Source organism: Nothobranchius furzeri, chromosome 1 (genome assembly GCF_043380555.1).
Source record: "Nothobranchius furzeri strain GRZ-AD chromosome 1, NfurGRZ-RIMD1, whole genome shotgun sequence".
NCBI classification, from domain to species: Eukaryota; Metazoa; Chordata; class Actinopteri; order Cyprinodontiformes; family Nothobranchiidae; genus Nothobranchius; species Nothobranchius furzeri.
The window spans coordinates 49733676-49758547 of record NC_091741.1 but is presented as its reverse complement, the minus strand read 5'-3'; the positions used below and the strand labels follow the sequence as shown (position 1 = coordinate 49758547).

General features: G+C 40.5%; 1 protein-coding gene across 5 annotated transcripts in view; it reads left to right on the top strand.

The window, feature by feature from the left end:
• The window catches only part of grm8a (glutamate receptor, metabotropic 8a), a 409634-nt gene that overhangs the window by 280863 nt on the left and 103899 nt on the right, over nt 1–24872 (top strand). For all 5 annotated transcript variants that reach the window (XM_070549006.1, XM_070549010.1, XM_070549009.1 and 2 more), the window contains 3 exons: nt 6643–6778; nt 7411–7565; nt 10680–10817. In XM_070549006.1, the coding sequence (XP_070405107.1) occupies nt 6643–6778; nt 7411–7565; nt 10680–10817 (429 nt within the window). The remainder of the gene's footprint in view (nt 1–6642; nt 6779–7410; nt 7566–10679; nt 10818–24872) is intronic.

Here is a 24872-nt window from a genome sequence, read left to right as displayed (position 1 = left end):
CGGATCTGTTGTATCCTCACAGAACAAGGCTATCCTAGCATGCTTTGCGCGCCTGCTATGGATTTTCAACAGGAAGAGAAAATGGGGAGAGCTACGAAGATTTAAATGTAAGTTTGTTAAAAACTAGCCGTAGAAACCGAAAAAGCTTAAAGCGGTTCTGTTTATAGGCATTTTTTGTTTGTATATTTGTTTTTTAAATTACATTTTAGGCAGAAATTAGGCAGAACGAATTAGTATCGCGGGTCCCGTTTGTGTGTGTGTGTGTGTGTGTGTGTGTACTTTATATATTTAAGTGGACAAATTTGACGTGAACCTGTAACATGCGGTTTCCACGTTGTGAGGACATTTTGCTGGTCCACACAATGCGGAGCACCTTAACATTTGGTTTTCGAGGTTTGATGTGAATGTCCTTGTAGTTTAGGCTAGGGTGAGGAATAGAACTGTATTGGTTATAAGTAAGTACATTTTATTTATAAAGCACTCATCACAGACAGAAAAGCACTAAGTTCTTTGCATAGATCAAAACAAAACAAAACATTAAGTCATAAAATCATTGTGAGCTTAAAACAGAAATCAATTCAAGTCAGAACAACAAAGTCATAAAATTAAAACAAACAAAAGGTGATTAAAAATCTGAGTAAAAATAATGAAAATATAAGAAAAGATTTAGGTGAAAGCAGCTTTAAAAGGAACCCAGCTTACAAAACTTTGTGGTTGAGATTGGTTAAGATAAATGTTAATATCAGTTATATTAAAGTGGTGTAAAAAACCTTAATGTCTTAATTTTTATAAAATTTGTAAAAAATACTTTAACTCGTAGGTCGCCATTATTGTTAGCGTCGCAATGCACTCTGGGTAGTGATGTCATATGGTTGTACCTCGGTTGCACCGGCCGGCTTTGGGACCCTGTAGGGACTTTTCAGCGACGTAAACATGTCATCTGTTCAGCCTTTTCAATTTGAACCAGAGTGAAACATTAATGAGGACACCACTGATGATGTTACACAAAACGAGCATCAAAATGAAGAGCAAGAAGGGCGGGATGAAGCGAGAGCAGGACAAAACTGGTGGTGTGTGTGCGGCAAATGTGTCTCCATGGTAACCGAGAGGGAGAGTGCTCACATTTTTGTCAGCAGAAGTTAACTGTAAGCTATCGTGTGATCAAACTTATTCAACTATGAATGATTTTGGAGAATTTTAGCATCCAGAGCTGCCATGTGCTTTATAGATGATTAGGATATTCAGGGGAACGACTTTAATCATTTTTGCAGATATTATATATTTGGAGAACTCTGTATTGCTACACTTCCTGCTTGTTTTACTGACGGGAGAGGTGAATGTTCAGCTTCAGACGTGATGAGTGGCGTGTCTGATGGTTGGCTGAACGTGACAGAAGCGGCAGCTGCAGGAGCGGGTTGTTGGCTCATGAGCGTCCAGCGTCTCGTCTCTCCGAGGACGTTTAGGCTCCTTGTCCAGCCACTCTGGTGAGCTCTTTAAAGAGCAAGTCAACCCCTACAAGAGTCTAACTCCACTCCCACTTCATGTTTGAAAAATGCAACACATGCTGTTGCCTGGCAGACCGAGAGGGCGGAGCCGCTAACAAATACACACACACTCAGGCTCACGACAGCATTGTGACATCATAATGTACCAGTTTACATCATAGCATACTTCTTAGCCAATAGCGGTGGCAGATTTAAATTAAAATACAGTGCAGAGTTTTTACCTGACAACGGCACAACACTGCCAGTTTTAGGCAGAATATTTAAATTTTAACTAAGATGCACTGAAGTGCCAAATTATTGACGACACGTGTCTGCAGCACGATTAGACACTCATTTATTTAGTTTATCAGCAAAAAAAAAAAGTTTATTTGGGGGTGACTTGCTCTTTAAGTAGTTGTGGTCAACTATAATCCTCAAAAGCATCAGGGGAAAAATGTTGAACACAGCTGTGGATCTTTGGGAAGTTGTGTCCGTCTACAGGCATCTTCCCACTGCTTTCTCCTCTTCTTGTCAGTGGGAAAGCTGTGTAAACTCAAATCACTCCCCTTGTCCTCTGACTGGAAATTACGTCCAAAAGCAGCACAATGCGGCATTTTACTTAATTATTAATATGGGGAGCGTGTAAACAAACACAAGAGTCAATAGCTATTCTTCCAAGAGCAACCAATATACGTCATCACCCCCAGAATGCATTGCGTGCAGAAAACATGGCATCTACGTATGTCAAAAAATGTACTAAATTTTATAGATTCATAAATAAACAGCAATATTTTGTGTGTTTCTAACAACATATGTTGGTACAGCAGAAAACTTGTGGCTTATTAGGGCAAACACGTCCTCATAGCTGGAGTTCCTTTTAAATAAAAGGGTCTTCAGCTGTTTGTTTTTTAAGTGTCCAGACTGCCAATGCTACATAAGGGTAAAGGAAGATCATTCCAAAGTCAGGGTGCAACAGTAAGGAAGGAACGATCACCTCATCTTTTGTATCTGGTCTTTGGAACTTCTAGAAGGTTCTGGTGGGTGGACCTGAGGTCTCGGGGTGGAGCATAAGGCTTTAACAGTTCAGTAATATGGGGAGGAGCTTGACCATGTAGAGCCCTGAAAGTTATAGTCAGAATTCTTAAAGAGCAAGTCACCCCCTACAATAAACTTTCTTCACTCCCACTTCATGTTTGAAAAATGCAACAAGTGCTGTTGCCTGGCAGACCGAGAGGGCGGAGCCGCTAACAAATACACACACACACACACACAGGCTCACAATGGCATTATGACATCATGATATACCAGATGACATCATAGCATACCTCTTAGCCAATAGCGGTGGCAGATTTAGATTCAAATACAGTGCAAAATTTTTCCCTGACGACGGTGCAACACTGACAGTTTTAGGCAGAATATTTGAATTTTAACCAAGATGCACTGAAGTGCCAAATTATTGACTACATGTGTCTGTAGCATGATTAGACACTCCTTTATATAGTTTATCAGCAAAAAAAATGTGATTTGGGGGTGACTTGCTCTTTAAATGGATTCTAAAGCTAATGGGTAACCAGTGCAGAGACGTTAGAATAGGAGTGATGTGAGCTAGTATGGTTAGGGTTAAGGTCTGGGTCAGGCACTAAAACGTATGGAAGTCAACGCAGGTCCACACCATCCATCCATCCATTTTCATCCACTTCGGATGAAAATGTTTGTGTGGAGGTCCACACAGGCATATAAATACAAGAGTGTGTGTGTTGCATTGAGTCACTTAGTTTCTGTGTGGTAATGACAGCAGCATTCTGGTATTCTTACGTCAATGTTTCAATTAAAGTGCTGAACACAGAAGATATGGAGTCTGCCTCGTAGTCTGTCTATTGTTTTAACAGGTAACAGCACAAACAAACTGCCAAGAAAACACAGACATGTCTTCAGTAAAACGTAGCTAAAACCTGGAGTGGAGCCCAGATAAACATTTGTGCAGAGGACCTAAAACAGCTGTCCACCGATACCTCCTGTCCAAAATGGTTGAGCCTGAACCTTCCTGCCAAAGGTGGTAGAAACATCCATAAGAAGCATCTGCCAAGCTGGTGGGATCATTTCCAAGAGACTTCAAATCTACCGTTACAGCTAAAGGTGCTTTAATTAACAGATGCTGCTGAGAAACTAAACGTCAGATGAAACATGTTTCATCACAGCTTCTTTGGGGTATGTTGGACTGAATCTAGTTTTTACTGTACATCACGTGAACGCTGAAAACACTGCATTAGCAATGAAATGAGAGCTGATGAATCTAAATCAAAGAAAACCTAAAACAATGTGCATGCTTCTGAACTGTTGGGTGTTTGTATTCGTGGGAGGGGTGGGGTGATAGGGTGTCTGTGCAGCTTTTGTCGCTTTAGTAATTAGCCTTGAGAGGCTTTTAATTTGAGGCTAATGAGAATTTGTTTTAGCAGTCATGCACTCGTGTGTGTGTGTGTGTGTGTGTGTGTGTGTATGTGTGTGTGTGTGTGTGTGTGTGTGTGTGTGTGTGTGTGTGTGTGTGTGTGTGTGTGTGTGTGCGTGTGTGCGTGTGTGTCTTGAGTATGAATGTGACTGTATGTTGATCGAGGATTGTGATGTAGTGAAAGCGACAGACTGTACAGATGTTCAATAAATGGGCTGGAACAGGCAGGGAGATATCATTCACTCTCTCTCTGCTACACACACACACACACACACACACACACACACACACACACACACACACACACACACACACACACACACACACACACACACACACTACAAATAAAACATGCAAGTGCACACATGCATGGATTTTATGTCGTTGTGAATTCTTGGACTTAAAATAAACTTGCTTTGATTTGGGCTAAAGATGAAATACAGGAAAACCAATTACCAGCTCAGAGCAGAAACATAAAGTCTGGATTAGTGCTAAAAAGACTGTTTAGGAGAAAGAGGAGAAAATTAATATGGTAAAAAAAACTCAGTTTAGCACGCTGTGAATGAACTAATTACTGCAGACACACAGTGAATATTGAATGAGGTGTGACTGTGCAGACAAATCCTTTTTTGCACACCAAGACAGAGAAGTTTCTTGTTTCTTGCAATGCAATCAACACCTTAACCTCCTGAGACTGGAAGTAATCTGTGGTGTGCATTCATAATTCCACTTATCTAATAAACAAATAAATAAAACACAAATACAAAAGAACAAATAAAACACAACATTTTTTTAACAGTAAGTACTTCATTTTTTACTTAACTCGAAGTTAAACATGCAGGCATAACGTGAACATTTTCTACCCTTATTTCCTGCATCAGTGTCTCATTAGAAATAGACAGAATAACAATCAGTTCAGAAGAGGCTGACAGATCTACATTACACTGTCATTCATGGACTCGCCCATCTTTGCTCGTGGCGGGGAAGGCTGTTATTGGTTTAGCATCCAGCAAACAGCAGAGAATTCTCAACTAGTAGAAGCTAACCATTAGTATTAGCAACTCCACCACATAGCAGAACTCCTTCAAGCTTGTGTTATTTGTGGAGACAAAAAATTAAGTAATCATTGGCAGAGTCGCATTGCCGTTAGCCAATCAGAGACGAGATGTTCAAATATCAGGAAATAAGACTCCAAATCCTGTTGTCTGAAGCTACTTTTCCCTCCAGCTGATTTCTGAGAAGACCAGAGAAGGCATTCATTCCCACCACTGCAAATGAAGTAGAACTAGGAGTACAGTTGATCTTTAAAGGGAAACTAGGTAGTTTAGTTTGCTTTTAACAACCCCTAGTGTCCGATATTAATTCACTGTGGTTAAACCGAAAATAAAACCTATCTCCTCACCTTAACACCTTAATCATCCATCCATCCATTTTCTGAACCCGCTTGTCCATATAGGGTCGTGGGGGGTAGCTGGTGCCTATCTCCAGCGGTCAACGGGCAATCAGGCGGGGTACACCCTGGACAGAGAGCCAGTCCATCGCAGGGCAACACAGAGACACACAGGACAAACAATCATGCACACACACACTCACACCTAAGGACAGACCAATTAACCTAACAGTCATGTTTTTGGACTGTGGGAGGAAGCCGGAGTACCCGGAGAGAACTCATGCATGCACAGGGAGAACATGCAAACTCCATGCAGAAAGATCCCAGGCCGGGAAGCGAACCCAGGACCTTCTTGCTGCAAGGCAACAGCTCTAACCACTGCGCCACTGTGCAGCCCCACCTTAATCTAACAACTGAAAGGCCTTAGCCTTCATTCCTGTCTACAGGAACAGCTCATCCCTAAATGAAATAAATCAGGTTTGTTCACAAACTAAAACATGCAAAAAGCAGACTGCAGCTCCACTATGTCAGCTCCACTCGACTCCACAGCTCCCTCCACCAGCAGGGAGTGGCCCGCCAGCTCTGAAGATGCAAGTGTGGTGTTCTGGCCACAGGAGGCAGTGGGATCTGAGTAACATTTCATAAAGGGTCATTTTAGCACATACTGGCTCAAGATAATGATTAAAAATAAGAAAGGGTTGCATGATATGGCTTTAAATTAATTATTAGGAGTAAGTTTTATAAATGCAAAATTAAATCCAAGTTTTGGCGAATAATGGCAAATTGACCAGAATAAAACTTTCTGCTGCAAGAAAGCATTATCATAGGAAGCAAGTTTCAAGTCACTTTTATGCTTTTTTTGGTGCTCTTTTTATAATATATTCTTTAAAATGTTCATTTTTTACAATTCTTCCCATCTCTCTTGGCTTGTATTGCCTTTACTGCACCCATTATCCCGTTACTTTTTTTTAGCTGTTTTTCTGTCCCCTCACTTATCTTTTTCGTATTGTCATGATTCTTTGATGTGGCATTTCACTGTGTGTGTGATATTTTGGCATTCCTTCAAATGGGTAGAGGCGGTGCTGCTCCCTTCTCTGTTATGGATTTTCTTGACTGCTTTTGGCCTCTGCCAGGCTCGTCGTCTGCCGTAGAGCCTTCATCAGAGGTCTTGACACCGAGCTCTTTCAACCAACTTACAACTCAGTGGTATGAAATGAGTATATGCTGAATCAAAGGAGATCGGCTACAACCGAGTGAATAAAAAAGGCAAATCAGTGACTGTGAAATAAAAAAGTGCATTCTGTCTTCTGTTTCTCTCCCAGGTGGTGTGTGTATCGCCCAGTCCTTGAAGATCCCCAGGGAGCCCAGGCCAGGGGAGTTTGACAAGATCATCAAGCGCCTGCTGGAGACCTCCAACGCTAGAGCAGTCATCATGTTCGCTAATGAGGACGACATTCGGTTTGTGCTGTTTCATTTTCACCCCAGCTGCACATTTCCATAGCTATTTAGGCTATTTTTTATGCATTCTCTTCTGTGTCATTTTTTAGCTAACAATGCAGTGGAAATTGTGACACCTACCTGTCCAGTTTTAGCTGCTCTGGTGCTGATAATATGACGAGACCTAAAATTACAGAGGAAGAGCTTTATAATTACGTATACTTAAGCACATCATCTTCTTACAGCTCTGACATTAAACGGTCAAAAGAGTGGAATCAGCACTTTATTTTTGTTTTAGTAGTAAAGTGCCAGCTTAGATCAAGCGGTATTAAATGATAACCTATATCATGTTTCAGAGTCATTCTTCTTTTGCTTACAGACACAAGAACAGCCATGGATTCCCAAACACGAGAGAGAGAGAGAGAGAGAGAGAGAGAGAGAGAGAGAGAGAGAGAGAGAGAGAGAGAGAGAGAGAGAGAGAGAGAGAGAGAGAGAGAGAGAGAGAGAGAGAGAGAGAGAGAGAGAGAGAGAGAGAGAGAGAGAGAGAGAGAGAGAGAGAGAGAGAGAGAGAGAGAGAGAGAGAGAGAGAGAGAGAGAGAGAACTTAGTATCAATAAAAGTAAAATGTAATTCTCTATTTTTCCTTCCTAACAGACGTGTTCTTGATGCCGCTAAAAGAAACAACCAAACTGGGCACTTCCTGTGGGTGGGATCAGACAGCTGGGGCTCCAAGATCTCTCCTGTGATTGGCCAAGAGAGGGTGGCAGAGGGCGCCATCACGATTCTTCCTAAGCGAGCATCTGTTGATGGTAAGAACTTGTCATTTTAGCTCTGACTAATTTGCAGTTGAATAGACGATAACAATTTTAGGTACTCTAAAGTGTTGATTTAATTTAAGGTGGTAGCTTTTGCTGCATTCCTGCTAATATTTCTTGCTCTACACATCCAGTATTTTACATTTAAAAGGTTGGATATTCCACAAATCCTTTTGTTTTTAAAGGTTACATCATCTATCACAAAGCTTGGCAGCAGGCAAATGGTTAGTAAGTTTTCATCCGAAGATAATATGACTGCACTTTGTGTGAGATTTATAACGTCAGATAAAACCTCATTAGTAACTTGTGAGGGGAGTTGGAAAATTCTGGGTTTCTGTTTCCCTATTATTATTACTTTCTTCTGCAAATCTTCAGATCCAGGTTTACATGCGTCCTGCAACTTTATTTAGTTTATGTGTTTCAAAGAGACGAGCATGGCATCAACATGGCACGCTTGTTCCCATAAATGGGTGAATGACTGGCAGCAGTGTAAAGCATTTTGGAGTCCTTTGACTCAGAAAAGTGTTTTACAAGGGCAGGCCATTCATCATTTGTCATTTATTTACAAACTTATGTTCAAGTTTCTTGAAACTGGTGAAACCCTTGCAAATCCGAGGAACCATCATCTTTTTCACACCTGAGAATTACAGTAAAGATCCACAGAAAAGAGCCTCTCAACACCAAAGCCTGTCTCAGTTCAGAGAAAAATCAGATTCTGACCTCGGTGATCCCAACGACTAACTCGATGTTCGAGGATGACAACAGAGTCAGGATCATCAGAGTACCTCCAAAAATTGGGAATGGAGATGTTGGAATACCCAGCTCTTTTTCCAGACTTCAAACCCCCAAATCTCACACTTTGAATGATCAAACTAGCAAATTGCATCACTTTTTACTTTTGGAAATTGTAAAGAAAAATCAGTGAGCAGCAGCGTCAGATGTACATTTATTTGGAATTATACAAAAAAAAAACCTTTCTGGAACACACTGATTGCTAAGAGAGCAAATTTAAGGCCTTTGTAATCAAGAGTCGCGCTTCCTGCGTTAATTGCTTATCTTGTTTTAGTTAACTTTTCATAAAATCTGCTGCTGCATTTCACCGTAGTTCCCAAGTGTAAGAGACGATTATTCCGATTAGCTCTACGGTAGGATCTCAGCAGCAGTTAGACTCCCACATTTTCCTTTGTCCATCTTTGTTAAGCGTCCTTTATGCTAAAGTATCATATTCAGTCCCCAATTTAAGAGTGGACGTGACAACGCGCTCTGCTGATTTAAATTAGTCGACTTAGAATGAGTTGTTGTCACTGCAATTTGTTCATTTTTCCGCAACTAAATGCTGCGCAGCGTGCATCATTTAGCACAGCAGTGAGCGAACACATTGATGCTTGGCACTGATCCTGTCAACGGAGGAAAAAACTTTCCTGGCTCTCTTATTAGTCCCCCCGCGCCCCACCCGTCTCTACTGTTTACACTTGGTTGTTTTGTATTTCTCACTTTTGGGGGGATCTCACTTTTCCAGGGAAGCTTACATTTAAGTTTTGGTATATCACACCTGCGATCACAGCTGGGGGCATGTGATCCCACCTGACATGTGCTTCCTGTCGAGTAAACCCAACTGTTCCCAGCAGTCTGTCTATCAGGAAAGCTGCACAGGTGCACACCGAACCCGTATCTGTGACAGCAGACAAGATCAATCTGAGCAGCTCTTGTCAGCTTTACAGAGAGACAGACATGGCACATGGTGTCTAAGTCGATCTGATAGTTCCTTGCTGCACCGTGTCACTGCTAAACTCCACAGCGTGCTGCTTTGGAGAGTGTGTGCATTAGTTTAGCGTGCACGTGAGGTTCAGAAAAGAATAAGCAATTTTTTCAGTGTCTACTTCTCTTTAAAGGTGCAATATGTAAGAAATAAAGTGAGAATTGCATCCAGTGGTCAAATATGGGTACTGCACCCCATTTTCCTAATACAGACATCACTTTTCCACTGACATTCCATGAGTTTTAATGGCAGTTGCCAGTTACGAATCAGCACCAGAAGATTCTAGATAACAAGTGAAGGCGAGTTGTAACCAATAAGCTGATAAGTAGATACATTCATTGTGATGTCTGGTGTTAGCACTCATTGGGTGTTTTATGGTAGAGAGCACCTACTACATTTATTACAGTAGTATGTCACTGACATTAGAGGAAGTGTTGTTGTTTACCGTCTTGCTGTTAGCTTGCTGTTATAGCTCTGAACAACTCATTAAATGAAGTAAAACACCACGATTGATTCATTATTCCCTTCACACATACATTTCACTAAAACATCGAGTTTTGGTAACTGAAAAAGTGGCTTTAAATACTTTCAGAGCCAAAAATTTGCTTGTAATTCACCGTTAGCCTCTAGCCTTCATCACCATATATTAGAGTAAACCAAAAGGATATCGTGGCTTGTTAGAGATAGAAGAAATAACTTCTGAGTCGCTCATGTTTACTAGCTTCGGTTCTTTAAACAACTGTGTAGCTTTTTGCCTGCTGGTGTAAATTACAAATTCCGGTGGAGCAGCGTTAGCTCGGCGGAGACATGGCAACCTCACAAACCACGTCCCTCTTTTGTTTTTGTGAATAGAAAAAAAAAACACACAACCTCCCAGTCAGCTGAGACTGAAATATGTTTCAGTTTAACCTTCCTTCTAACATGATTGGGACATCAAACTGTTTAATTTAGCTGTAGAATTCTTTAATTTCTGCAATTTTTAATACATAATTTTATCTGAATGTCTTAATAAATTAGACATCTGACCAAGCGTTTATGCTTAAAATGTTTGGCTTTATAACTAAAGATACCCTTAACAAAAAGGCTTTTCAGTCATACAGAAGTCGCTCATATTCAGTTCCTTTGCTTGTCAAAAGTTATTCCACCGCTGTGGACACTTTTTTCCCACTTGAAAGTTCAGTGGAATTATAGTCCTTGCACCCTGAGGCTCTAGAATCCTCTTCATACCCACACTGTTAAAAGGATCCAAGTCTTGAAGCCTCATATTTTTGGGAAAAGGAACACTGATTCAGTCTCCTCTACATGAGAAATATATTCCTCGGATGCCCTTCTCTGTTGTTTCTGCACAGCATTTGACCGGTACTTCCGTAGCCGCTCGCTGTCCAACAACAGAAGGAACGTTTGGTTTGCTGAATTCTGGGAAGAAAACTTCAACTGTAAGCTGGGAATGCACGGAAGACGGCCTGGAATTCTGAAAAAGTGCACAGGTAAGACTCGAAAATTCCTACTTTTATTCCAGGGCTGTCAGCTGTAAATGACCAGAGGATGGTGCTGTTTTCAGATTGGATATGCTGGTGTGTACAACCTGTGTAAGTGCTGGTTGATCTAGTTTAGATACTCATATGTGTGCTGCGCAGTATTCCCTGGCTGATGCTGACGCCGTTAGTTCACATAATTAGGTTTGGAGGGTATGTGACTCCCATCGGCCTTCTCTCTAACCACGGCATCTGTGCACACTTGTATTGAGGATCCTTTACTGGTGTGATAGTCCATCAGTTCCAGCTACTCGGACTTTTGACATCCACACGATCGCCACAGAAGCCAGTCAGCAGCCAGCTGATCAAGGTCGCCGTGGTGACACCAGATGATGGGAATGTGTGGAAGTGGATGTGGTTATTGCATGCAACTGTGATGACAGAGGCTAAAGGAAATAAGATGGTTTCACCAACACTGATTATGAGACTATAAACCTGTAATTAATACAAGCAGTAAAATAAGTTTAATGCAAAAATCCACAACAACTTGGAATGAATCTTACTTTTCAAAACATTCTATCAGATGTTGGACTTTGTGATATCCAGTTGAGTTTCTTACACCACTGTGGATAAATAGTGTCTTGTTCTGCAGAATAGTTTTATTTCACTACACTGAAGGGTTTCCCATCAGAAACGGCCTGTTTGAGGTCAAAGGTCAGACCTTCTTCAGGATTTTCTGGTAGAGAGCAGAATTATTGATTCTATCCATTACAGCAATTTGTTAATGTTCTGGAGCAGCAAAGCAGTCTCAAACCATCACACTACCACCACCATGTTTGTTGTAGTTTTTACTCCAGGATTCATTCAAACGTTCCACTTTTGTCCCGAAAGTGCACCGAATATTTTTTCTACCACTATGCGGTATCACCATAGAAACCGTGGATAAACTCTGTTGGCATCCATAAGGTTGGCCCATATTTATCAATATGGGATCCACCTATGCATGCTAGCTGGATTTTACAAAAGTTTTAAAGTAAAATTGTCCAATTTTATTTTGGTGTCAGTCTCGATTACTTTGTTTGAGACTCCCCACATCTCCTTAAAACACACCCACATTGTTCAGTTTGTAATATTATAGGTGAAATGAATACCCTTGCTCGTCAGGGACAGGTGTTGATAAGTAAAAATAGTGAAATTTTCTGATATAAATGAATTAACTAATGTGATAAATATTGAACTGATAAAAGTTAAAAACTGGTTTGATGTAAATAAATTAACACTTAATCTTAAAAAAACTAATTTCATTCTATTTAATGACAAAGAAAATATAGACGTAATATTAGAAATAGATAACATGGAAATTCAAAGGGTAAAAGAAATCAAATTTTTGGGAGTAATGATTGATGAAGCTCTAAGCTGGAAATCACATATAGGCTATATAAAAGGTAAAATGGCCAAAGCCATTGCAGTATTATATAGCGTAAAGTTTCTACTTAATAGTGAAGGATTGTTATTACTATACAATGCACTGATTCTGCCATACTTAAATTATTGTGTAGAAATCTGGGGAACTGCATATAGAACATATACACAACCTTTGTTTGTTTTGCAGAAAAGAGCAATGAGAATTATAGACAACACTCATAGTACAGCTCCATCTAACCCATTATTTATAAAATATGAAGTAATTAAATTTCATGATTTGGTCAACTGGAGAATATTGCATATAATGTATAAAGCAAATAAAGGTACATTGCCAAAGAATATTCAGCATATATTTGAAAAGAGAGATAGCAGTTATTCGTTGAAGGGATTTGAAATCTTCAAAAAACCTAAATTTAGAACAAGAATGAAGGAAATGAGCATATCTGTGAATGGTGTGAAGTTGTGGAATTGCCTGGACAGAGAATGGAAAGAGGCAAGAACTCTAAAAGTGTTCAGTCTACACATTAAATCACGTGTGTTGAGAGGATATGACAACAGACAATTGATGTGGACGTAATAATTAACAAATGTGAACAGTTACGGGACTGAAAGAATTGATGAGGGACTGCACAAATATAAATTGATATTTAAGTTTAAAAAGGGGGCAGAAATAATAAGATTGTTCTTCTATCTGCTCCCTTTCATTCAAATATACATTGTGTTTTTTGAATATTGTTTAGTATCTGTTGTGTTATTTTTTTTATTGAATGAAATAAAGATAATAAAAAATATATATATATTTTCCGAGAGCACATTATTTTTTTCAACTTATATCATCACAACAGCTGGCACAATGAACAACCGTAAGGCCCTGAGACACGGCTCACAGACTGGTCGATTGAGATGCTAGAATAAAAGTTGTTTGAGTGAAAACATCCTGCCAGGTAAGACTGATGCATGATGGGAAGCCAACTGTGGCAGACACCAGATTACAGATAACTCATGCTCACACACACGTTTGTGTTTCCAGTGGCTTCAGATAAACTCCTGAATGAAAGCAGAAGCTTCGCTCTGCTGCAGGAAAAAGCTCATCCACACAATGTTGGTGCCCATTTCCCCACATGGACATGTTGATGGATCCAGTGCACCAGTGGACGGCATTAACGGTGACAGGAGAGGTTAGCCTCAGGTGGAAAGAGGGAATGGATGGGGAAACCATGTTGTTACACTGCTGTCATTACGTGTGCAGTCTCAGGACAATGGTGTTTGTCCCTTTTTGTGCACTTCTGGTTTTTCCATTCATAAAATACTTTAATGCGATTGTTTTATTTTCTATTTCTGGAACATAATTGGAAAACATCAACCCAGAAAAGAATTCTGAAAACTGATTTTATTGGTTGAAACTTTAACAAGGTAACAAAATGAACCTTTTATTTGCTGAAGCATGATAAATCAATTAGCACAAAGCCTGTCAACACAGTGTAGGTATGTTGCATTAATATTTTTTAATAAAAATAACTTTAATCACAATCCTGCTAGATCCGAGCTTGGTGATTACTATCAAAAACAGGAGCTTTAAGCTCAGTATCTGTAAAATTGATAGATGCCTTTATTTTGTCTGCTAAACAGGTTGTTGGTAGCCATCTTGAATTGAGTTGACGCCATAAATAATCAGTTGTAGCCGCACATGTCCAGTGGTTCAAAAGATCTTCTGAAAACAAAACAAAAACACATTAAAGAGCAAGTCAACCCCTACCAGATTCTTACTCAACTCCCACTTCCTGTTTGAAAAATGCAACAAATGCTGTTGCCTAGCAGACCGAGAGGGCAGAGCCGCTAACAAACACACACACTCACAGTATTGTGACATCATAATGTTGTCGCGTGCCCGTCCCATTTACCGGTTCCTTTAAAACCCAGTTCCGTTAGAACTTATGAGACGGTGCATCCATCAGGGTTCGATGGGGATGTCGGTGAGTATTATAGTATTAGATCCTGGTTTGGGCGTCCTAAGTTAGAATCATATCTTTTATTTTAAAGGTGAAATAATATGTAAGACCTTTCCTTCTGTAGTAGCTCACTTCTTTTTAAGCAATCCCGTTATCTTAAGGTTTCTTTATATTAATCTGTCACAAACCGTGAAGTAAGTCCTGATAATTCCAGAACCCATAATTAATGTGCTTACCTCTGTGCAATTATGGCCAGGGCCCCAAACGTGAAGCTTTAGAGAAAACCTGAAAGAATCAGGATTATGTTTCTTTTTCAAAAAAGGTTTATTACAAAATCAAAATACAAAAATGGGTAAAGTGAAAAACAACTGCTATCCCCCACGGAGGAATTAGTTCAATATGATTAAATAAGAGTTAGTTTACACTAGCTCTTGTCTTCTCAGAATCTCCCCAAGAACTCTCCCAAGTCTTCTCCAGAGTCCTGTATAAAAAAATCTGCCTGTCATCCCCCATCCAGGGGGACAGGGGATGACCCCTCCAAGCCTGCTCTGTCTCTTCTTGTCCTCTGCCCCAGCTGCTGTCCGCTCTCCCAATCTCTCTCTCTGCTGTTCAGAGCTGTTCTTATATACCCTTCCTGGGCCAGCTTAAGGTCATGGGGTCATTTACCAGATACACACTTTGTAGCTCAACACAAAACATTTGGTGTCATTTTCACTACATGCAGCATTCTTCTTAACACAGGTCATTACATCATCTTTTGCAGCATTCTTCAGTTTCTCTCCAATGTTCCCGAGAGGGCTTCTGGATCTGATGGGCTTGTCTTCACTCTGTTCTCCTCCAATCCCATCTTTCCAAGTCAGGGGTGGGGCAAAGAGGTTGGGTCAGTCAACCTGACCTTTTGCCTAGTTCTGTCCTCTCGTCCCTGTGACCCTTGTGTGACCCTTGTTTCTGACCACAGTTTTTTTGACCTGCAGCCCAGCTCCTGTCGGCTGGCTGATTTTGCTCGCACAAGCCAGTCCAGTGTGGCTCACCTTATGACCCCGTACTTGCCACTGTCTTTGGCATGTGGGACTCGCAACAATGTACCATCTAACATCATAGTGTACCTCTTAGCCAATAGCGATGGCAGATTTAAATTTGAATGCAGTGCTGAGTTTTTACCTGACGACGGTGCATCGCTGACAGTTTTAGGCAGAAAATTTAAATTTGAACTAAGATGCACTAAAGTGCCAAATTATTGACTACACGTGTCTGCAGCACGATCAGACACTCATTTATATAGTTTATCAGCAAGAAAATGTTGATTTGGAGTGACTTGCTCTTTAAAACAAGCAACCCCGTGATGATTTACCTACAAATGACACAATTAGTTATTTTTAATCAAACTTCTGAACAATATCATTTGCAAGCTTTTATGAACTAAAATACTACAGAGAGCATCTTGTCATGTTTTCTGTTTTCCAACTGTAAATGTTTCAAATGCAGATGATGATGATGATGATGATGATGTATCCTTATGAAGAGTCATCATCAGGGTTTTTTTTACTATGCATGTCATTCATGAATGACTAGTTTTGTAGGTTGGGTTAACAGGTCCAGCACTTATTCAGAAGCCATGAAGTTAGAACAGGTTGAATAACATAGATTTTCAACATTTTCCCAAATGAAATTTGGGCTTTGAGGTCATGTGTGTGTAGTTCCAACGTCATGGTCGGCCTTCACTCATTATCATGATTCCACTGAGATTCTACATTATTTTTCATCTTTGGGAGTTTTTCCTGTAACTTATTTCCTCATAGCCAAACAGTCTTATGAAATGTCTGCCAACACACACACACACACACACACACACACACACACACACACACACACACACACACACACACACACACACACACACACACACACACACACACACACACACACACTTGAAAAGAGCTCTACATTTCCCTAGTTTCACATAAATAATTGAAACCTCACAGAGTGTTATTAATGATGAATTTGTCTTCTAAAGGCTACTAAGTGATCGTTTGATGCCCTTGCTGTCTGGACGTGCCAGAGCTTTTCTTACTCAGCAAAAACTATGGGTTTGATGCTGCAAAGCATTCCTCAATAACTTGTGATTTGGTGTGTCTCGGTGAAATGTGCACCACCAGTCAATGTGTTGATCACGTCCTGTCTTAGTCCAGTTCACACACATTTACTGCTGTGCACAGGCACATGGCTTCACGTGTTCTCGGGAGGCAGACAGGGGAGGCCAGCAGGGTGACTAAACTGCTTCTGTCACTGGGAAAAGGACGTCAGATGGATGCAAAGATGTAGAAGCCACTGAAGGTAGTGGTGGTACTCAGAGACAAAAATACTTGTTTTTCTGCGGGAAGCAGATAAAGTGCTAAACGTTTACCTGCAGTGAAGTGGCTTTGTTCTTGCTAAGATGACCTCTGATTGTGTGCAGATGTGTGGGTGTTGGTTCAGGGTGGCAGTTGTGACTTTGAGACTTTAATAAAGTTGTTTTCTGTAGACAGCGTGACTGGGTGTGATCTGAAACCACTGGTTACCATCACAGACACAGATGCTGAGTTAAACACACACCAATTCATACTGGTTAAATAAACTTCCTCAGAGGCTCTTAAATCATTACAAAAAGAAACCAGCCACACTGCACTGATTAACTGTTATGTTATTAAGAGGGTTTAAAAAGCTGATTTTTGACACTTTTTGCCTGCTAGGAGTAGATAACGCTGCACTCACACCTGGCGTCACCCAGAGCTAACAGAGCAACAGGACTATTTACTTAGAGCAATATTTCTGGCTACTTAAAGCTAGTTTACCGTAAATCCTCTAATACAGGCCGGGGCCTGTATTTGACTCAAGCTCATCAAACTTCAGGCCTTTATTGGAAGGAGGGCCAGTATTAGAGGCAGGCCTCAATTTCTATTTGAGCAAAATGAACTAATGGTTCGCTGGAGTTTTTGACAATTAAATTTGCGCCCACATTTTCAAAGTTAAACACATTTCTTTTAACAACGGTAGTTTCTGCTTCAGCCCTCCCCCTGCGCAGCGGCCGCAAACTCACTGATGAGTCTGCAGCCTCTGGGAGTTCCTGCTGCTCTAAACATTAAAATAATTATTTCATTTTCTGTTCCTCACTTCTGATTACCTTCAATGGTGTCTGTTTGTTGCAACCACCAGGTACAAAAACTAACTTGTTCTTATTTGACTATTTTTCTTTCCTGCCTGTTTATTATCTTCGTGCATCTCCTCTCAATCCTAAAGAAAAACTGCTACCTGGGTTCATATATATTCACCTCATGTTACCTTTGATATGCAGTTCTAAAAGATCTACCGACCGCAAAAACAGCGGAGTGCTCGCTGCTTGCCGGCCGCATCAGTGATTGGTGCGTCACCGGATGACAAGGTGATGCGCCCCGCTCCAAAGCTAAACGCATCAGGCGCAAATAAAAGACAGAAAACATAAAAGGAAATGAGCCGACATGAATGATCACGTGTTAAATTAGTTTTTGAGGTGGCGACACCTGATTTGATAATGTTACTGTGGCCGTGCTCAGGACGCAGATCTACCGACCGCAAAAACAGCGGAGTGCTCCCTGCTTGGCGGCCGCATCAGTGATCGGTGCGTCACCGAAGGACAAGGTGATGTGCCCCGCTCCACAGCAGTGAAACACATCAGGCGCAAATAAAAGACAGAAAACATTAAAGGAAAATAACCGACATGAACGATCGCGTGTCAGTACCGACGCTCTGGCACAGCGCGTTGCCCCCCCGAGCGCAGGAGCTTGTCACCTGCTGACAGCAGGCTGCTGTCTTTTCCGAGGGCTGCATCTTGCCGGTCATTATCACGTGACAGTGACTAGTCGATGACAGGCATAAAAAGTCACTATAGTGAAGTCGACTAGTTCATACAACCCCTGCTACTGCTCCCCAGTGTTCTGCAGCGCATGTTCTCTTTGAACTTGATATAATATTTTCACCTCCTCTTTGTCTCCGCACGGTTAAAGTTACCCTCGCGGTCTATCACTGGCAAATCAAAAGTGAGACGATGACACAACCAACCCCCGTACTTGCTTGTTACCACATTCCACCCGGCCACAATAAGAGACCGGCCATTATTCACCTCCGCCAACTCCGACACCGGCCAAAATATGAGACCCGGCTATTAATTGAATGCAGGCCTGTATTAGAGGATTTACGGTAAATTGTTTTTTTTACCATATTTAGTATTTCTATCATCTTCTACAGAAAACCAGTTCTAATTACCTGGTAAACCCTCCTCCTCCGTGTTCTCCAGATACCTGCCATCATTGTGTCTGTGCTCAGCAGTGAATCATTTTAGATGTAATTTGGCTGAGAAATGGTGCTAAATGAAATCTGTCTCATGCAAAGTGACATGTATTTTTTTAAAACTCACATGTAGATAACTTTATACTTTATTAGAAAGATTTGCCATTAAACGATGAGTTCACTGTTTTAAATGGGAAACAGCCTGTATTTGATATAGCGTTTAAAGCTGTTAACTGTAAGTTTGATCTAAATGTGTTGCCGTATATTTGCATGCCGTGGTTACATGCACATACATATGAACATTTGAGTGTGTTCCCACACGTTCATAAATTTGCCCTAAGAGGTAAAGTGTCAAAACCTTATTTCTTCTAGTTCCATTTCTATTTTTCAGGCTGCTGGATCCAATTTTGACTCTCTCTTCCCCACCACCTTTATCATTTCCTTTTGTTGCCTTTTATCAGCGTCTGTTTGTTCCTTATCCATCTCTGGGAGTGTGTTTGCGCAAGAATAGTGAGATGGAAGTTATGCTGACTAAAAGTAAATATTTCTTCAGTGACATATAAAAAGTTCACCAGCAGTAGGAAGGAGGAGGGGTGGATTAATGAAAATAAATGAAGAACTATCAGATCAAAGCAGGGAAGTGATCCAGCAGAAGATGAATAATGACGAATAAATAATTTACATTTGCTGAGAACTATCAGGAGTGATATGCATCAGTAATAATTCAGAGATATTGTAAATTAGCCACATAAGTCAGTGCCCTCACATTATTCATGAAAAGTGGTGTTCTGCAGGAAATCAATCTCTCTAATACAGGAAACATTCGGGCTGCTGGACGGCTAAGTGAGGAGTACCGAGGCCGCGGTGTGACCTGACCTCACTGGGAGAATATTTATATAGTTTATAAAAATTCATAACGTTCCAGGGAAAAGACAACACAATATTTAATCTATACTGCCTGATATTCTTGTGTGTGATCGGGGGAAATTTCTGTTTGTTACATTGACCCTTTAACCAATGATTACCGTTTACAGTCAATGACCGTGAAGCAGCAAGCTAGCGGGAGCCAGGCATGCTGGTTAACTCTAGCCTGGCAAGCCAGACTAAATAAATGTGTTATTTAGTCTGGCCATGCTCCATTGACGGCTCTCGGTTGTGGGGCGGGTTCTACCGTTGTCTTTCAAATGATCTCTGCATTCCACTGGACAATGAATGTGACATACTCTTGTTTCACTCTGCTGCATCATCCCACCCACCAGGCATATAGAGTGCCCTGATTTGCCCACAAAGCGGATAAAGCTCTGTGATTTGTTCACTAAGCAGATAGAACACTATGATTGGGCCACCATTATGGACCAATCACAGCTCTTTATGTGTTTGAAACCCCTCTAGAGAGCTGTGATTGGCTAGCCAGAGTCCTGGTAGGAGCTGCGGAGGTTCCAATGGAGCATGCCTAGACCAATCTTTGCAAAGCAAGAATGGTCTAGTTCACTAGGCTAGGTTAACTCTTAAAATTGAGTGGTTGCTTATTTATATCTCTATAAACTTGTCTTGTTTGAAAACATGCCGATATTATAGAATACCCTTTTTACATCCCCGTCAATCCTGTTGTTATGTTAGAGAAATCCCAGAAACAAACCCAACTGTTGGGACTTAGCATCAGCAGTACCTGTGTGGTTGGAACTTGGGATGGTCATTACTAGCGGCTTTGTGATTCAGCTTGATAAAGGGTCCAAAATCAATGATCAAGAATGCCTAAATTTACCTGTCATGAATGGTTAATGGCCTGTTTGGGATATAGTGCCTTTTAGGGTTCCACAACTCCTCAAGGTGCTTTCCAGCACATCCAGCCATTCACCTAAGCACACACATTCACATGCTGGTGGCGATGAGCTACATTTTAGCCACAGCTGCCCTGGGGCACACTGACGAGGCTGCTGTGCACAAGCACCACCGGTCCCTCTGACCCTGTCCAACAGGCGAGGAATGTTAAAAGTGTGCCTCACTTATTACATTTGCAGTGGTCTCTAGAAGGAATGGGTGCCTTGCAAGTCATACTCGGGGGGGGGGGGGGGGGGGGGGGGGGATGGGGCAATAGCTCACATGCACTTGTTTCAGGAACTAGCTGCCACATCAGAGGGGAGCTTAACACGGAAGGATTTGAAGTCTTATTTTCTGATATTTGGACATCTCGCCTCAAATTGGATAACAGCAACACGACTCCACCACTGACTCAGTTTGCTCTGCAACGTTGATGCTTTATCTCCACAAATAAGTCAAGCCTGGAGGAGTTCTACTGTGTGGCTAATGCTAACAGTTAACTTTTACTGGTCGAGACGTTCTCTGCTGTTTCCTGGACACTAAAACAGCCTTGGCCTGGCAGCCTTCCTCATCGTGAGTGAAGATGGGTGAGCCCATGAATCTTAAGGGACAGTGTGACGTAGATCTGTCAGGCTTTTCAAATCCCAGAGTTTCACAGTCTATTTTCTATCAGAAGCTAATGTAGGAGATAGGTGTAGGAGACTATTTTCATGTTCAGCCTGTGTTACACCCTGGTACCAAACTGGACTCAACAACGACTCGAACCAGAACTGTAACTGGAACCAGGACATATCAAGAAAAACCGTCAGACACCATGCTTCTTTTGCAGCAGAGCTAGCAAAACAGTATTAGATTTTCTCTAAATGATTTACAGATTTCACAATTACCTGTGTAAAACATTTTACAGTATAAACCAGGGTTAGGGGACCCTGACCTGGAGAACCACTATCCAGCACGTTTTAGAGGTGTCCCTGCTTCACCACACCTGATTTTAATCAGCAGGTGATTAACATGCCTCTGCAGAGCTTGATGAGCTGCTGAACAGATGAATCAAGTGTGCTGAAGCAGGGAAACATCTAAAACGTGCTGGATAGCGGCTCTCCAGTTCCAGGGTTCCCTACCCCTCCTATAAACGAATGTTTATTTTCCTGTAACAAATAATAATCATCTTTCACGTGCTTTGAAATAAACCAAACTTTAATGTTTCATTAAACACTTTAGCATCCGCTTGGTTCACACAGAATAACCTGGTGGACATTTTCAGAAAGATTCAGAACAAACACGCTTTTCCTACCTGGAACCGGGAGACATAAAAAAAAAATACAGTCAGACACGGTTGGTTCTTTTGTCCAAAGACATGGTGGAGATGAAACATTTGCACCAACCTCAACAGTCTCTTGAGGATGCTGCCATCATCGGTGATCATTAAATCTCTCAGCTGGTTTCAGTAGTAAAACTGTGAAGAGCCTTTAATGAATCAGCATTAAAAGGAACACAGGAAAAGCTTTAGGCTGTCTTGCTCTTAAGGTCTGAGGACACCATTACTAGAGGTTTTACTGACTTGCAACTCTATTTATTATTAGGAAAGCAGAGCTAGGAAATGATTCATCTTTTTGTTTTTGGTTGAACAAAATCCAACATGGTAGAGGAAATCTCACAAATAATGAAGTAGAGTTAAATGTATTAAGTGTTGGGATTATTCAACTGTAGACTTTAAAGCATTTAAATTGCTACCAAAAACCTTTTTTTACATATTTTTTTTGCCTCCAACATTTTGAGGATTGAAGCTTTTTTCGAGGTGTTGCTGCCAAACTTTTCTACAGACTTGTAGTTATTTAAAAAACTATTTTGAAATATGCAACCAAAGAGAAATCAGCTTGAGTACATTTATTTCTAAAAAGTTTGAAAACCTGCACTTTTACTGGAGGGTTGCCAGTCTTTGTGACGAGGTTTTTAGTCGTCCGCATCACTGCTGCAGTTAAGTTTTGTTATAAACATACATGTTCTTCATTTTAAGAAAAATAAACCAGTTTGGAGGAAAAAAAGAATTGAATCCCTTCCATGTATGGAAAAACATTTCTGTTATTGTTGTTTGATGTGATCAGCTGTGTTTAAAGTGACAATGTATAGTTTTACCGGTGTCTGTACCAGATCTGCTCGGGCAGACAGATCAACTCGGGGTCCTGCGTTCGTCAAATTATGTCACAGTAGATGATTGGCTGAAGACTTGGGGAAGTTACGATACCACGTTCGTAAAAGTTACGTTTGCACATTGACAATGAGGATTTTGATTGGTCAGAATGAATAGACGGTTGCAGTCCTGTAGTCCAAAACTCAACACTTTTCAGAGAAAATATGTTTGAATTTCCAAAGGAAATGTAAAATAAGAGCAAAGATATCAACTGATAAACGGTGACCCTCAGAAGCTCTTGGTTCTGATGAAAACAAGCAACATTTTCAATGAATGAGTGAATGTATTCACATAACAACTAAGGAAATATGCAGATGAGTTCCACATTAATACAGAGAGATATGGCTTCACATATAAGAACTTTTGTCTTTTTCGGCAGTCTGATGTTGGTTTGATGTAGTTTCACATTCTTTACAAAACAAAGATAATATGGTGTTTTATTAACAAATTACATTTATGAAGAAAACATGCAGGTAGTAACGAACACAAATTTATTAACAAAACTGCTGATGTCTTTCCAAAACTTAAGTGTGAAAGCCGAGTGGATTTGCTGGAATGTGAACTCATCAGCAGACCCAGAGCCGATCTGGTACCGACATCGTTAATCTCTGGAAATATCCATCGAAAGATGTTGAAAATGAATTGAAAGATGTCCAGTCATTGAAAAATATTGGCGGTTTCATAAAAGATAACCATAAAAATTGAATCTAAAGTACATAGGGTGCGGGTCTAGCGTCTTTGGGAGGGGACGCCATATTAGACGCCGTGTTTCCTTCTGGCCGGCTCAGGGTCTTGCGCCTGTTGATGATGTCACACTACATGATTGGCTAGATGTATGACTTAGGGAAGGTGTACTTTACCACGTTCAAAAACATTTAAACAGTAAGGAATGCAAATGTAATTACAAAATTTGGCACCAGTAACAGACCATTGCTCATTTTCTATTCTCCTTTATTGATTGTCCACTTGTTCATTTGCAGATTAGCCTTAAAACCAGCCCTGAACCAGAACAGAAGTTATTTGGGGGCTGGTGTGTATTGGTGGCTTACCTTTTGGTTAATCCTAAAGCACATCAAGTGAAGATGTGTCAATTCAAATAGACAAAAAAGATTTGTAAACCTGGGTTGAATTGTGATGTATAATGGTGAGCAATGTCCTTCAGCTGTCTTCAACTAATGAGGTAAAATCTAATTAAAGAGCTGCTATAAAAATGCTCATCAAAAATGATTTTCTATTAATCTGAGGTTTATGACTCTGTTTCTTATAAATAAGTTTTAATTTAAGAAAGGACAAGAAGGGCTTTGCCTTTGGTGTCGGGGGGGAGGGAACAAATGAGCTCTAAATCTCTGTTTAATTAGGGGAACTTGTAGAAATCATTAGTCCGTCTGTCATCTCTGGTGCCATAAATCACCGTATATGTAAACTCTGTCGGACACATCGGACCATGAAGGCATCCATCAAAGCACTTAGCCGTTCAGCATTCGTAATATTAGTCTTACCTCACTGCCTCGGTGTATTGGTTTGTGTATGTATTAGATACAGCAGTGCAGGCAGTCTTAGTGAAGCGTGAGCTTTCATTGGTTTTGTTTGGCACCAAGCTCATCGTGGATCCTTCTGGTAAATGAGCCAGCAGATTCGAGCCACGTTCTGCAGGTGTGTAAGTGTTGCTTGTTTGCATCAGTGAAGCAGGATTAAAGACACAGACTTTAGTTAGGAAACATATTAGAATCTTGGTGTGAAGTAGAACATTTTAGTTAACGCAATTAAAAGTTTAAATGAGGGAGTCCAATTTAACTTATAACGGGGCGCTCAAAAGGCATATCAGGTCTTTTTGCTTACATTAACTTCTTACATGAATAACTCAGTGTGCTCAAATAAAGAGACAATAAAAGTCTGATGTTAGTTTTCTATGGCTTGGGTGTCCAAAGATAAAATGACAATAGAATGAAATCCATGACTACAGATAACCCAACGCTAGATGCTGTTATCTCAGGCAAATCAAGTCAATGTTTATTTCAATAGGAAATCTAAAATCATTCATGGTTGACCAAATTTTTTCATGACGTTTGTTTATTTATTTATTTCAAACATTAAACAATTAAAGTAAATAAAATAATGTGTAACAATCAACATTGTTTGAAATGGAGGTAGGTTGAAGTGTGCACGTTTTACACATTTTTTGTTTCAAGAAAACAAAAATCAAATGCAATCTAAAATGTATCATTTAATTAGCTTTACCTAATTTACACTTTTTTTTTTCAAATGATAAACATGGAAAGGGAAAAAAGAAATACAAAAAGTCCATCCATGTGCACATCCATCCACAGCATTTTCTTCTATCCAAAGTTCTATTGAGGCAGTACAACCAAGAGTCCAGCC